This window comes from Drosophila erecta, unplaced genomic scaffold (assembly GCF_003286155.1).
Source record: "Drosophila erecta strain 14021-0224.00,06,07 unplaced genomic scaffold, DereRS2 tig00000279-arrow-arrow-pilon, whole genome shotgun sequence".
In the NCBI taxonomy this organism is placed as follows: Eukaryota; Metazoa; Arthropoda; class Insecta; order Diptera; family Drosophilidae; genus Drosophila; species Drosophila erecta.
The window spans coordinates 895,553-908,947 of NW_020825216.1; the positions used below are offsets into that span (position 1 = coordinate 895,553).

At 46.2% G+C, this 13,395-nt stretch overlaps 3 protein-coding genes across 5 annotated transcripts; 2 read left to right on the top strand and 1 right to left on the bottom strand.

Annotated features, from left to right (window-relative positions):
- LOC6551435 (receptor-mediated endocytosis protein 6 homolog) lies at nucleotides 1–8,687 on the bottom strand. Of its 3 annotated transcripts, none has more exons than XM_001977106.3 (7): nucleotides 8,529–8,687; nucleotides 5,812–5,980; nucleotides 5,597–5,743; nucleotides 1,824–5,530; nucleotides 917–1,765; nucleotides 751–847; nucleotides 1–683 (listed from the first exon to the last, which is right to left on the bottom strand). In XM_001977106.3, the coding sequence occupies exons 2-7, from the start codon at nucleotides 5,956–5,958 to the stop codon at nucleotides 543–545; spliced, it is 5,088 nt and encodes a 1,695-aa protein (XP_001977142.1). In that variant the 5' UTR covers nucleotides 5,959–5,980; nucleotides 8,529–8,687; the 3' UTR covers nucleotides 1–542. The 3 variants fall into 3 exon arrangements, with proteins under 3 accessions (XP_001977142.1, XP_026838775.1, XP_026838774.1); XM_026982974.1 differs by lacking the exon at nucleotides 8,529–8,687 and adding an exon at nucleotides 8,472–8,484; XM_026982973.1 differs by lacking the exon at nucleotides 8,529–8,687 and adding an exon at nucleotides 8,439–8,456.
- A 7-nt stretch (nucleotides 8,688–8,694) lies between these two features.
- On the top strand, nucleotides 8,695–9,591 carry LOC6551436 (protein BUD31 homolog). Its single transcript, XM_001977107.3, has 2 exons — nucleotides 8,695–8,949; nucleotides 9,020–9,591. The coding sequence occupies exons 1-2, from the start codon at nucleotides 8,856–8,858 to the stop codon at nucleotides 9,358–9,360; spliced, it is 435 nt and encodes a 144-aa protein (XP_001977143.1). The 5' UTR covers nucleotides 8,695–8,855; the 3' UTR covers nucleotides 9,361–9,591.
- A 2,055-nt stretch (nucleotides 9,592–11,646) lies between these two features.
- Nucleotides 11,647–12,450, top strand: LOC6551418 (protein sisterless A). Its single transcript, XM_001977108.3, has one exon. It carries the CDS (start codon nucleotides 11,736–11,738, stop codon nucleotides 12,300–12,302), a length of 567 nt encoding a protein of 188 aa, XP_001977144.1. The 5' UTR covers nucleotides 11,647–11,735; the 3' UTR covers nucleotides 12,303–12,450.
- Nucleotides 12,451–13,395: the final 945 nt, after the last annotated feature.

The window sequence follows — 13,395 nt, forward strand, 5'->3', positions numbered from 1 at the left end:
GGGTTAAAGGGTGAGTACTTTTCCAATTCCTTTAGCTGGGTCGCCATTAAAATACAACCACTTCAAATAATATTGGTTTTTAATTTTGTGTTACACAATAAGGAATATTAAGTTGCCGTTCGTTTGCGAAACATACTTATGACAGTGGCTAGACCGATCCGATAAACATGCATATATCTATGTACGTGTATATATAAATAGAAGAATATGTTCTCTAGTTCACTATATATCGTGGATATCCGTAAGGCGAGGCCTTCTAGCGTTCAATGTTAACCTTAACCTAGATCTCTTCTTCAGCATTGGCATTTCCCACTGATTGGTGTTCCGGTGCGGTTCCGTTTCGGTTTGACTTGGATCGCGCCCCATCTGCCTTAGTTTTGGACTTAGACTATGGTTTTAACAAATTTTTACACAAATATCAGACACAGATATACATATAAATATGGAAAATATCGATTGGAGAAGTGGGATTGGTGTAATGCCTACAACAAAGCGATAAACAAATCTACAGATACATCCACATAAGCCCTAAACAAATATTGCTAGTCTAAATAGTCCATGGTCTTGATGAACTTGACCACGGATCCGAAGAGCGTCCAATAGAACTCGTCCTCACCCTCGAGCTTTTTGCCCAGGAAGCAGCTGATATACTCCACGGTGGACAGCAGATACGGGGGATTGGCCTGCAGCAGACGTCGGAAATATAGTTATTAGTTACCGATTAGTTACCGGTTTCCAGAGGTGGCTCACCATTATCACTACGTATATAAGCACGGGCAGCAGATCATCCGCAGCGGGCACCCGACCACTGGACATGCGCAGCAGGCTCATGATGCTCGAGATGCAGCTAAAGTTTTGATGGTATGACGGTATGTAAGGCAATGATACACAAAGGCATACTTCACACATGACTCACTTGATGATGCACTGCAGCTTTTCGCGTGGCGTCTTGTAGGCAGCCATGTGGCACAGCTGTTGCTGGGCAAACGTCCACGGAGCCTCGCCCAAATACTCCTGGGCGATGCACAGCGCCGGATGGGCGGGATGCACGAACCGCTGCAGTTTCCCAATGTGCGCGGAGAGCACCTCATCCCGCGACACATCGGCATCCTCGTTGGGGAACATCACCTGCTCGTACATCTGATCCAGTAGCATTCGCTCGATGGCCACACGTGCAGCATCCACCTGCCACTCGTCCTGGAGATCGGCACTGGAGCCAAGCTGTTGCAGCAGGGACTCCACAAACTCCTCGGTGACCTCAACGCGTTCATCGCTGGCTCGCAGCTGGGCGAACTCGGCTTGAAACAGCTGCAGCTTCTCCTGCTGACGGCCCAAAGCCAGATACATCCTGACCAGAGCCTGCAGCAAGCATCTCTGGCTGCTGCGCGCCTCGCCACGCAATCGCGCCTCCAGCTGCTCCAATTGCTCCGATCGCAGCAGGAGTTGTTGCCTGTGTCGCATAAGGTACTGCAGGTAGCTTTGCCGTCGCTCCAGATCCCGCTGCAATTCGGCCAACAGCTGGCCATGCTGGGGTCGCTCCAATTGGGCCAAACAACGCAGGGCCTCGGCCACGTGCGAAATTTGGGGTAATCGCTGCAGGCTGATGCACTGCGCCAGCTGGATCTGCAGGTAGATCTGTAGCGGTGTGGCCATCGTTGTGGATGTGGTCGAGGTTTGGCGGAAATCGCCACTATGCAGATCCGTCCGGGAGAGCACCGTGCGGAGCTTCTGCTTCACGCTGCCAAAGACCACGCCGGGAATTGGCCTGAAAGGTAGACAGATATGCTATAGAAGGTGGGACATTGAGAGTACCATTTGCTCACCCTCCATTCATGTGCTTATGCAGATGGGCAGCTGCTGCTCCGGATCCCGTCGGCCCTCCGCCATGGCCATTGCCCGTGGAGTCGGAGTTGGTGGCCTCGCTGGAGCTGCTTACCTTGCGCCGGTACTTGGCCAGGATGTCGAAGTTACCGCATCCGGGATCGAAGCCAACGCTGCCGATATCCACTTGGACACTGGAAGTGTTGGCCGCCGGATTGGGCTGGTTACTGGAGTTGCTTGGATTCTTGGTGCCGGTTCCGCGGCGATTCTTGAAGATGCCATGCTTTAGCTTGTTGAATATACCAGCACCGTGGTGATCTCGCTCCCGATCCCGTTCGCGATCTCGCTCCCGATCCCTTTCTCGATCACGTTCCCGTTCCCTGTCCCTTTCGCGATCCCTTTCCCTGTCCCGATGATAGGGCTGCTTGTCCTTGTCCGCGCTGGCGTCGAAACTAATGCTCTTTGGTATGGCTCCGGTGGCTTTGGTAGGTGGCTTCAAGCCCGTTCCTCCAGTTGCTGTTGCTCCGCCAGATGCATCCGCCTCTGGCCTTAAGCCGGTGGATCCTCTTCGCTCCTCCAGTTGCAATTGCTGCGTCTGCACACACAGTAGCATCTCCTGCTTGTCATCGTCGGTTTTGGGCAACATGGAGTTCAGCATAATCTCGTGATTCTCATAGTTCAAGCTCTGATGGCGCCGGATACTGCCCGCCAGGATGCCATTTCGTCGACCATCTATGATGGCCGAGCGTTGCTCGATGGAGATGCGACGATGTTCCACATTGGGTGAGGAACTCGAAACTGCTACAGTCTGTTCATCCTGGTTAATCATGTCCAGCAGTTGTTGCACCAAGCCGGGCGGCTGCTCCTCGTCCCTATTCCTCGCTAGCTCTTCCTTGTCCTCGCTGCAGTCGCTGAAATCAATAAGATCGCGATGTTCCTTCTCCTGCTGCTGGTGTTTCTTTTTCTTAAGTGCTGACCGCTCCCTCTCCCGGTGATGATGATGATAGTCACGATGATGGTGCTCTCTGTGATGGTGATGATGCTTGCCCATGGGCGGCGGCGGTTCCTCTAAGTTCAGACTCTGATTACTAATGCTGCTCTCCGCGGAAGTTTGGCGACGCATGCAGGATGTGCCCATCAGCGGGGTGGTCTTGCGACCACTGGAATCTGCTCCGCTGCACTTATACTGCTGCTGGAAACTGCTCTCCCCACCCAGAACATGATAGCTGGTCCGCACCGAGCTTCTGGCCAACGAGGAGGCGCCCTGGTACAGATTGGCATCCTCATAGGAGTTCACGGCATCAAAGAAAGCCGAATCTTCCTGGCTTCGCTCACTGCCGTTTCCCCGATCCGGATCAGGCTCCCCGTCGCCACTGCTGCCGGGCGTCTGCTCATCCTCATCATCGTCGTCGAGGACCGCAGCCTGTGGCGCCGTCGTATCCGATTTGGCCGTTATGGAAACATTGTCATCGGTATCTATTTCAGCCAGTTTCTCCGAATCGCTGGCCAACACATCAGTGCTCCAATTGCTCTCCGATCGCTGATCGGAGGCATCCAGCTGTGGTCCGTGGACGCTCGAAACTCGACCCGCTCTGGCCAAAGCCTCGACAACGAAATTGTTATCGCCTGGCAGGACGACGGCGGAGGGTATTAGGGGTGTGGAGAAATTTCTATCCCTGTCACCACGTTCGCTCACTGTGGCGTCCAATGTGTTCTCCGAATCCGAGGCCAGAACATCTGTGGACCACGTATCGGATATGATGCTCACATTCTCGTCTCCCTCGAACTTTTTCAGCTCGAATTTGCAGAACTTATCCTCAATGTCAGATCTGGCCTTGGATAGCAGCATCTTTTGCATTTGGGGATTGGCAGCTGCCCGGGCGTGAACACCATGGTGATGGCCCAAATCTCCGCCAGCGCCATCACCATCAGTTACTTGCGATGATGGTGTATCCCGGCCACTGATGTTGGGTGTTCCCCTGCCCGACACATTGGCTGAAACCATATCGGAGAGGTTGTCCTCGTTTTCATGAACATCTCGCTCCTGCTGCTCTTCCAAGTCCAGCGAACTGGCAACTGAATGAGCCGCTTCACTGATGGCCTCCAGATTATCCGAATTCCCTATCGATGCGTCATCCTGCGGCCTGCGCATTGCCTCCAGACTACTCACATCATCGTTGTTTGAAGATGGCGCCAAAGGAGCAGTGGTGACTACCGCTGGCAGCAGATTACTGCCATCCTGACCGATGCTGTTCATCTTCAAGACCTCCTCCTCTGTCAGGGGTTTCAGCTTGCTTTTGGCTCCTGCATTGTAGAGGCTAAATACCAACACGGGATCCGAAGAGCCGGACATGTCCAGAGGATCATTTGTAGTCGGCATGTTAGCTCCGCAGGAACTCAAGCTGGTATTGCTGCCGCTGTGCGAGGAACAGTGCTCGAGATCAGCTCCCAGTCCTCCGCTGCCATTCGAGGTGTTGGCCTGGCCATTGGTCTGTGGCTCTGAGAGTGGAACCGGATTGTGGTTAGTACTGCTACTGCTGAAGCTCATGCCTTTGGCCAGCTTCTTTTTGGCTTTGCCGAGGCTCATCAGACTCTTGTTGCTTTTTTTGCTCTTCTCCGGACTTTCTCGGGAATCTGGCGTATCCTTAGGTATTTGCTGCTGCTGCTGCGCCTGCTGCTTGGGTATCCTGCCGAGAATCCTCTGCAGTCGCTGTCTCTCTTCGACAGATATGTCATATTCGTCTCTGGCAGTTAGTAAACGAAAGAACTCTACAAGCTGCGCCAGCTCCCTTTGATTGATGGCCAATTGGGAACGCTCGAAGTCGCTTTGTTGCGGCAGTATGGCCACCACATCTTCGCCAGTCTGTCCCAGCATTAAGAGCTCCATCAGCTGCACCAGCTCGCTGTCCTCATCGTGCAGGGCCAGTCGTTGGAGCAATCTAACAATCTGATTGAGATTGTGCCGCATCCGTTCACTCACGTTAACATCGATGATGCCCAGCAGATCGGCACTGGCAATGGCTGGTGAAATAAAGTGTGTGAACACCAAGTCGGTGAGCAGCTGGCGGATCTCCTGCTCCTCGTGGCGCAACGACTGTCGGAGCTGTTGGCTCAGTGTTTGCAGTAGCCATCTGAGGGAACTGGGAAATAGCGCCCAACTCTGTTGCAAACTCTTCACAAACTCCTGGACGTGTGAGTGCAGTTTTCCCAAAGTTTCCGCATGAAACCGAGCCACATTTCGCTGGTACTCCTCATCACCCTCGGGACCAAAGCGCTTCTCCCGCTCCTTGGGCGTGAAGGTCTGCATTAGCATGTGGGGATCCAGATCCAGCCAAATATCGTGCTCACTCAGCACACCCATTAGCGGATCATGGAGGGCGGCAGTTAGAAAAATTCTCGCGGAGAACAGACTCTCAACCAAGCGCTGATACAGTCGGGCAAAGGAGCTGCTATTGGTCCTGAGCAACCGCCTGGGCTGTTCGCTTGTCAGCAATTGTATTTCAATCAGTTCCCGCAGCAATTTGAGCAGCAGTTCCACATCCTTGGTATTGATGGCATTGCCATACAGTCCCGTCGCTATGGTATTGATAATTTGGCCAAGCTGGTTGGCCGAGAGCAGGGATAAGCGATCCGCGGTGGCCAGCGAGAGTGCCAGCAAGTAGGGTGTATTATACAAGTAGTTGAACAGATCTTCGTAGGCCAAGGCGTGCTGAAAATGGGGTTTCCAATCAAGGTATTAGTATACAGATACTGGCATTTCATTCTCAATCCTCACCTCATAGGGCAGCAACTGCTTGGCGTCTACAAACTGGGCACTGTCGTAGGCACTCGCTCGGCGGCAAAGGAGCAGGGGATCCTGATCTGTTCGCGCTAGGAGCATCTCATTGAGTATCTGCCGCTGCTGAGCACACACAAAGGCCAACTGCGAAGGAGCCAAAGTATTAATAACTTGTGCTGGGAATATTATTATTGTGATACTAGAAAACCCACCTTGGTTATGGTCCCTGCATTGGTCTCGAAGGCTCCAGTGAGTTGGGCAAAGGCCGCCTGCTCCTGCTGGATGAAGAGCTGCTCCTGGCGGAGAGTACGGGCCAGGTCCATGATCTCCAGGAGATTTCCAGCAGCTGGGGGCTCCATGGCTAGGTGCAGCCTTCGCTGGCTGGAAAAAGAGCGGTGAAAGGTTAATATGAATTCAATTATACATACGTATTTTAAATTTACATATAAATGTGCTTTAAATGAAATATAATTATCTATCTTTTTGCATTTATTTCCGTACGGAAAAATACATCCATTATTATACATTTATTTATAATGCTGTATATTTGTTTGAAATTGATTTATAATCAGGGATAGTTCCATTTCGTCTTCAATCAGCAAACTCTGGGAAGTCAGCTTAATTATCATTCTAAACTACAATCATTTCCCCATTCCCATCCGCCTATCCGATTTTTCCTGCCTTGAAAACTGCGCATTGACGCAATTTAAATTGCTTTGCATTATTTATGGAAATGTGTGCCATTTGATATCAGTTCGTTACTTTCGACTCAAATAGATTCGGGGTGTCATCTAGTTTAATGGCTGAGCGCCACTTAATTGATGAACATACATTAATTTTAAAGATTTGATGGATGACAATGGGGTTTTAAAAACAAATCGATTTTTAAATGGGCTGTCTATTATTCAAGCATCAAAGCCATTGCTTGGATAACTTCGTTATGATTAAGTACATATATTTCTTTATTTGTTGAATTTGTGTGTGTTTATATTATGCTTCCCTTCCGACTTCCTCTGATATCATATCCATTATACCTTTCGAAATTCCCATTACATATGGATTGTACAAAAAAAGAAAATATGTCTAGTTGGGTGTGCCAAATCGTGATCAGTTTATTTCAATGTGACTGGGCATCTTTGTGCCCAGATACGCTAAAAGTCCATATAGCCTGACCCTATTTCCATTGTTTACACCTGTGACGTCTGAAATCGCATGGGAAAGCGTATCACGCGGTGTAATTGGCGTCTCTCGAATAATGAGAGCCCAAGTAAACTGAATAACCAGTGAAACTAATGGAACCTGGTTACGGAAATTCAGTCTGATTTCTGCTCAGAATTTGGCATCTATAATGTAATGCCTATAATGCCTAGAAACTGAATAAAAAGTTTCAATTTGTTTGGCTTGGTAAGGAAATTCTTTTTCCTCACGTATATAAATTGGGTCTTATATGAGGGATATATTATTATTCCTCTATATATTATTTTAATGAACTGTGTATCGTGTATTTTATATTTTGATACAGTGTGGTTCCATATAAACGGCCCGCACTGTTTCTGTGTGCCAAGCAGCGTTGCAAAGACGTAAAAAATCGTTAGATATTGGGTTTCAGACGTTTGAACGGCTAAAGGCTTGGACGAACAATGGCTTTGCTAGTGATCGCGGTTTCTATTCCTGTGACGCGGATTTCGCTGTTGTTTTTAGGCCTTGGTCAAGGGCAGACGTCAATTACGAGAGCCAATGCCCTGTCACTCGGTGTTCCACCCCGCTCCCCCGCGCACAGAGCGCCACAAGAGGGGGGGACAGCTACAAATATTTGCGCCTCAATTAACGGCTGTTGTTATGCAGGTTACAGTGCTGGTCACGATGGTAGTGGCTTTGCATTGACTCACCGTAAAACGTATAACAATATCATTATGTAAAACAGCGAGAATTTCAGATAATGACTTGTACGAAAACTATTTTATTTGTTTGTCTGATATGATATTCATTTTGGAAATTCAACTTGTTGTTTAAGTATACTTATTTATTATTATTAAGTTGCCTGTGACGAATGACACCCAGTGCCTACATAGCTAGTCCGCTTAAAAATGTAAAATTCCAGCTGCACTGCGTCATTAATTGCTGGCTCTATTATGTTGGCCGCAGCTGTTGCATTTGGCAAAGTGAGAAAGGACTATTTACTAGCCTTTGTATTTGCTTTCAATTTTATCTTATCGATAAGTGTGTGAAAGTCTTTGGCTTTTCTTAAGATAAACAATGGGTCATACGTGGGAATTATGTTTATTAGCGATGACTGCTATTCTACATATATGTACGTAGATTTACAGCACACAAGAACGGGGAATTTGCAAAACGAAAAAAAAACAAAACAAAACTGATTTGTTGCGCTTATTACACACACGCACACACACGCGTACAAAGCGAATTGGGGGTGGATATGCAATTGCAATCGTGTGGGTGGTTTAATAGTTTAGTTTATTTGGTTATTTGTTGTGCCGAGCACGAAATAATACCAAGAATTGGGGGAGAATTGCACAAAAACATACGCAAAAAAAAGAGCAAGTAACATAAAAATGAAAAGTAAAACCAAAACGTAGGTCCGTTATGTGGGCGCTGATTGCACGAGTGTGCGTGCGTGTGGGAGCGAGAGGGCACTAGCAATCTGCGAAGGCCAAAATGTTATTGATGTTATTGTTGTCACTGCTCCTTCTCTGCTTGTCTCCCTTCCTCTTCGGGGCATCTTTATGTGCTCCTCTTCTTTGGCGACCCCCTTTTGTTGTTGCATTTTTATGAATGAATCTCTTGCTGTATTAAACTAATTTTTAAGTGTTACACTCACACACACACAAACACAGCACTTTTGCGCACTCACTTCAACAAATTGTTACTCGCTTTGTGTTGCTTTTATTTTTTTTAATTTTTTACTTACTCCTGCGCCTGTGCTAAAAACTGAACTTAAATTATAGTGCATAAACAAACGGAACGGGAAAATAAATAAATTATTACACGCAAAACACACACACGCGTCTCCAAAAAGGAAAACAACAAAAACAATGAAGTGCTATCGCTAATCGGCTTAGACACTGACTATCGATAGCGAGTGCTCGATAACAATCTGCGGCTGTGGCCGGCGCTAGTGAAAAGTGTCATCTCTAAGTATCCAGCTGTTTGTGAATTATCACCACCTTTTTTTGTGAAATTAAGCTTTTGCAAGAGAAATTTCACAGTTTTAAAGTTATTAAATTTAATATTAAAGATGCCAAAGGTGCGCCGCAGTCGCAAACCACCGCCAGATGGTTGGGAGCTGATCGAACCCACTCTCGAGGAACTGGAGCAAAAAATGCGCGAGGGTAAAACAAGCGTGGCTTCTCCGAAAATGAAAACATTGTAATAATCCAATATAAATCCGTTCTTAAACAGCCGAAACGGAACCGCATGAGGGCAAACGCATTACGGAATCACTTTGGCCCATTTTCAAGATCCACCACCAGAAGACGCGCTACATCTACGATCTATTCTATCGCCGAAAAGCCATCAGCCGGGAATTATACGACTACTGTCTGAAGGAGAAGATCGCCGATGGCAATCTAATTGCCAAGTGGAAGAAGTCGGGATACGAAAACCTCTGCTGTCTGCGCTGCATTCAAACGAGAGACACCAATTTCGGCACGAACTGCATCTGCCGGGTGCCAAAATCCAAACTGGAGGAGGGTCGCATCGTTGAGTGTGTCCATTGCGGATGTCGCGGCTGTTCCGGTTAAATTCCATGTGGAGGTATATCAATTTGAAGGAAATCATCCTCATACAACGTAGCTCAGTAGGTCCATTCTTGATTCCGCCTGTGTTTCTCCATAGTATGTAAGTACATTTAAATACAAGCCACAAATATATTTAAAGGCATGCTAAACTTTTGTAAAGACGCTGCATTAAAACGATTATGTAAACGACAAGGCGCCGTATTGAAATACTTTCTAATTTGTCAAGCAGAAAAACGCAATTTTTGTACTACAATTTATAGAGAAATAGAAATTATGGAAGACAAATTGTAGTTTATTTGAATAAATAAATATTGTAATTTATGAAAATGTTTAAAGTGCAGACTCATAGCATTTAATAAATTAAATTTCGTACATACGTCGGTGTTTCGGCTTAAATATGTATTCGATTTCGACCCTTGAACAGTAGTCTTTTTAGACAGTAGGCGAAGTTTAAATATTAACTTAAATCTGTTTCTATAAGGAGTTACCACTTTTACTATTTAGAAGTAAAATAAGCCACTTAGTGCGCACGTCCTTCTAATTTTTTTTTGCAGCTTTCCTTTAAACGATATCTACTATACATATATTTTAATTTAATGCCTCGGACAATTTATTGCTGCGCTGACATAATTCAAACTCAATGTCGTTTTGGGGATGTGGCGGAGTCTCCTTCATGTGCGTGTATTTATGGTCGCCTCGCTCCACGACTTGCAGTACCATCGCTGAGGAGAGTGTATAATGCCCTATTATGCACGAAAATGGAAGCCCTATACCAACTAAAGGTCATTACTGGGATATTTAAGTATTTAGCCGGAATAGTACATATTTTCTCGAGTCATTCAATTCAGCTAGGGTATTCCGAGCATCGGCATTCCCCACTCAGTCTATTTTATTCCACTCTCCTCGAGCTGGAAAACTGTCAGGCTTCAAGTGTTTGGTTTGGGTGGGGGTTTGGTTTTGGGTGGCCAATTGGGATTTGGTCGAAAATGATTATAAATGGTTTTTTAATTATACTTGTCTGCGTATTTTCTCATTTGCCAACCAAACGCAGCGTTGTCAATTTTATTGTTCACATGGCAAACGGATAATGCCGAATGGAAAATGCGAAAAATGGAAAAATTATTGTCCGTCTGCCGCTGACAGCTTGCCCCCATCTGGGTGAAAGGGAGATTTCAAATTAAAACTGCTTTCGGTCACTAAAATACTCAATTATATTGCCAATTTCCCCAGCGGAGTTATTTATGCTATTTATGTAATTCGAGTGTCAACGGGCGGGGTTGTTTATTAAAATACATTAACACTATATTGGCTCCTTGCAGGGTTATAACATGTTACCTACCGTTGTACAGTACTAATTATTTAATTGATTAGTTGTTAAATCATTTTTGAAATTAGGTTTTGTTTATTATATTACAACACCTAAGTCTAGCAACAATTTGTGGATCGATTTAGGCTAGATAGGACATTAATATCAAACTCCATTTTATTCTTAGCCAAAGGGATTGCTGACTTAACCCTTTAAGGCCTGCTAAGCAGGTCGCTGAACCCCTCATCATTTAGAGGGCTGTTAAATTAATTAATAGACTAAATGCGGTCGGTTTGGTGGGTTAATCCCACTACAACAAGCCGCAACTTGTTTGTCGCCACGTAGCAAGTAGCGCCTTAAAGTGGCTACCTGATTTGGGAAACCCACTTCCAGATGGGTGAATCCGTAGTGGACAACAAACAACGTTCACAGGTAGAATGACAATCGATGTGGCCGCTTATCTCATAACGCCGGCTGATCCCCCAGTTTGACATATGTATATACTAGTATTTGCCCAAGCAGGTTGATTTTCCACAATGCTCAACATTTGTTGACTCTTTTAAGCTAGATAAGGCGAATCGGCACACTGCTGGCGATAAACGAACAGTTCAGTTGGGATTACAGTGGATTTATTGACCTTTATCAGTAGAAGTGAAACGCATTCAACTTATCTCTTGGCTTGGAATCTGTTTTATGTTATGGGGATCAGCTCGTGAATATTAACATACCGGTATAGGTAACCCCAGAATAAACCCACATATTGGGTCACACCTGATTTTTGTTTTTCAAATTAAAATTTGACCAATTATCAGGTAGCTTTGCTACCCTAATCCATTTGTTTACATATCTGCAATTCGTCGGCCAATCGGGACACAGGTAGGTGGTGCCCACGAATGCACCAAGATCAACGAAAACAAGATCATAAAACCCAGTGACCGCCATTCATGAAGGTCCAATGGCAATCTACCTGCAGAAATGGTATAAAACTAGCCTGACATGGCCCCTATGACAGCATTAGCACCCGAAACTTTGACGAGAGCAGTCACAGACCACGTCACATCGAAAATTCGCCATGGAACGGAGTCATCTTTACTTGCCCACCCTGAGCTACGCGGCCATGGGTCACGTATACGCGCCGTATCGCGGCAGCAGCTCACCCGCTCTATCAGCAGCTTCGTCGTCATCGTCGAAGCCGGAGCAGATCGAGGAGCTGGTGTCCCAGCAGCTGCACCATCTCAAGATGCACTACGCCGACGAGGAGCAACGCTATGTGGACCAGATGCTCCTCGAGAATCCCATTGTTGTGGAGCGCCGCGCACCGCCGCCGCTGAAAACGGAGCTTGCCATGGAACGGGCATCGGGTTCTGGATCAGGTTCCGGCTCTGGATCGGATGTGAAGGATGCACAGCGCCAGAGGGCCGAGTCCTGCCGCAAGTCCCGCTACAACAACAAGATCAAGAAGGCCAAGCTGCGCTTCCGGCACAAATTCGTCAGCGGGCAGCTGAAGAAGAGCGCCGTCATGTTGGACACGATGCGGGATGTGATCGCGCAGGCGGAGCGGCAGCTGCTCGAGCGGGGATTATCCGCCGCCACCCTCGAGCGCATGCGTGCCACCTTTGGCCTGGAAATGGAGCAGTGATACCTAGAGTAGTTATGTGTCGTAGGAACGGATCCCTGACTAGTCCAGCATTAGCCACGCCATTTTTTTTCTTGTTGACTATATCTAGTATTTATGTAAGCATATTATTAAATTTTTAAATAAAATTAAGCACCACATTGAAAACGAACGCTTTCTTATTTTCATAAATAATATATTTATCATATATGTTCCCACGATCGTATATATCAGTTTATTTTACAAGAATTCTTCATACTTGAAGGCCACTTTGGGAACATTTATTTTGCATTTAACGCATCGCCAGTCTGGGGATTTCCTTCGCCTGACCGAAGGTAATCCCATCGAAATTGGGGCAATGCAATGCACCCATTTCGACTTGGTTAAGTTCAGTTCATTTGATCCGACATGATTGCACTTCGCTTTCCCCGCTTTCACGTATTTCCCTTTCTTTTTTTGGCTGGCGAACAATTTGCGTTGCCAAAAGCAGCAAATGCAATGGAAGTAATGGCCTTAAGTGCAGGTTTCTGTAAGAGATTGTGGCCAAATTTAGTGCGGCTACTACTACTACAAATAGCACCCCACATTCTGGCTGGTTATTGCATTTAAGAACTGCGTGGAAGCTTTACCGAAGCCATAAAACTCATATATAGCACTATACAATTAAAATTAATACATGCTGCATATATTTTAGTAATCTGCTTAACGATAAGAATAATGTTCTTTAACTTTAATTGAGGTTACATTTCGGCTGATTTTTACCTTAAAAAGTTATTTTTCCCGCCATATCAGTCTTGAATCTTTTTACGCAAAGGTATCTGTTAGTCGTCACTACTTTTGAGAAGCATTTTAATAGTACAACATTAAGAATGAATGCAGGAAGCAAATAATAGGAATGTAAAAACGAGAGTATAAAACGCATTTCGCCACAATGGCCAATCGAATTTCAAGCTGATGCTCGCTCAAAAATTTCATTTTCACGTGCCAGGTTACAAATGATTTCATCACCTCCTCGCTGCAGTTTTCCTCGGACTTCCCCCCATGGATTTTCCAACTTTCTGCTGCTGCTTCTTACCTACGCACGTCTCACTCTTATTCGCTCACTCAAGTGCACACA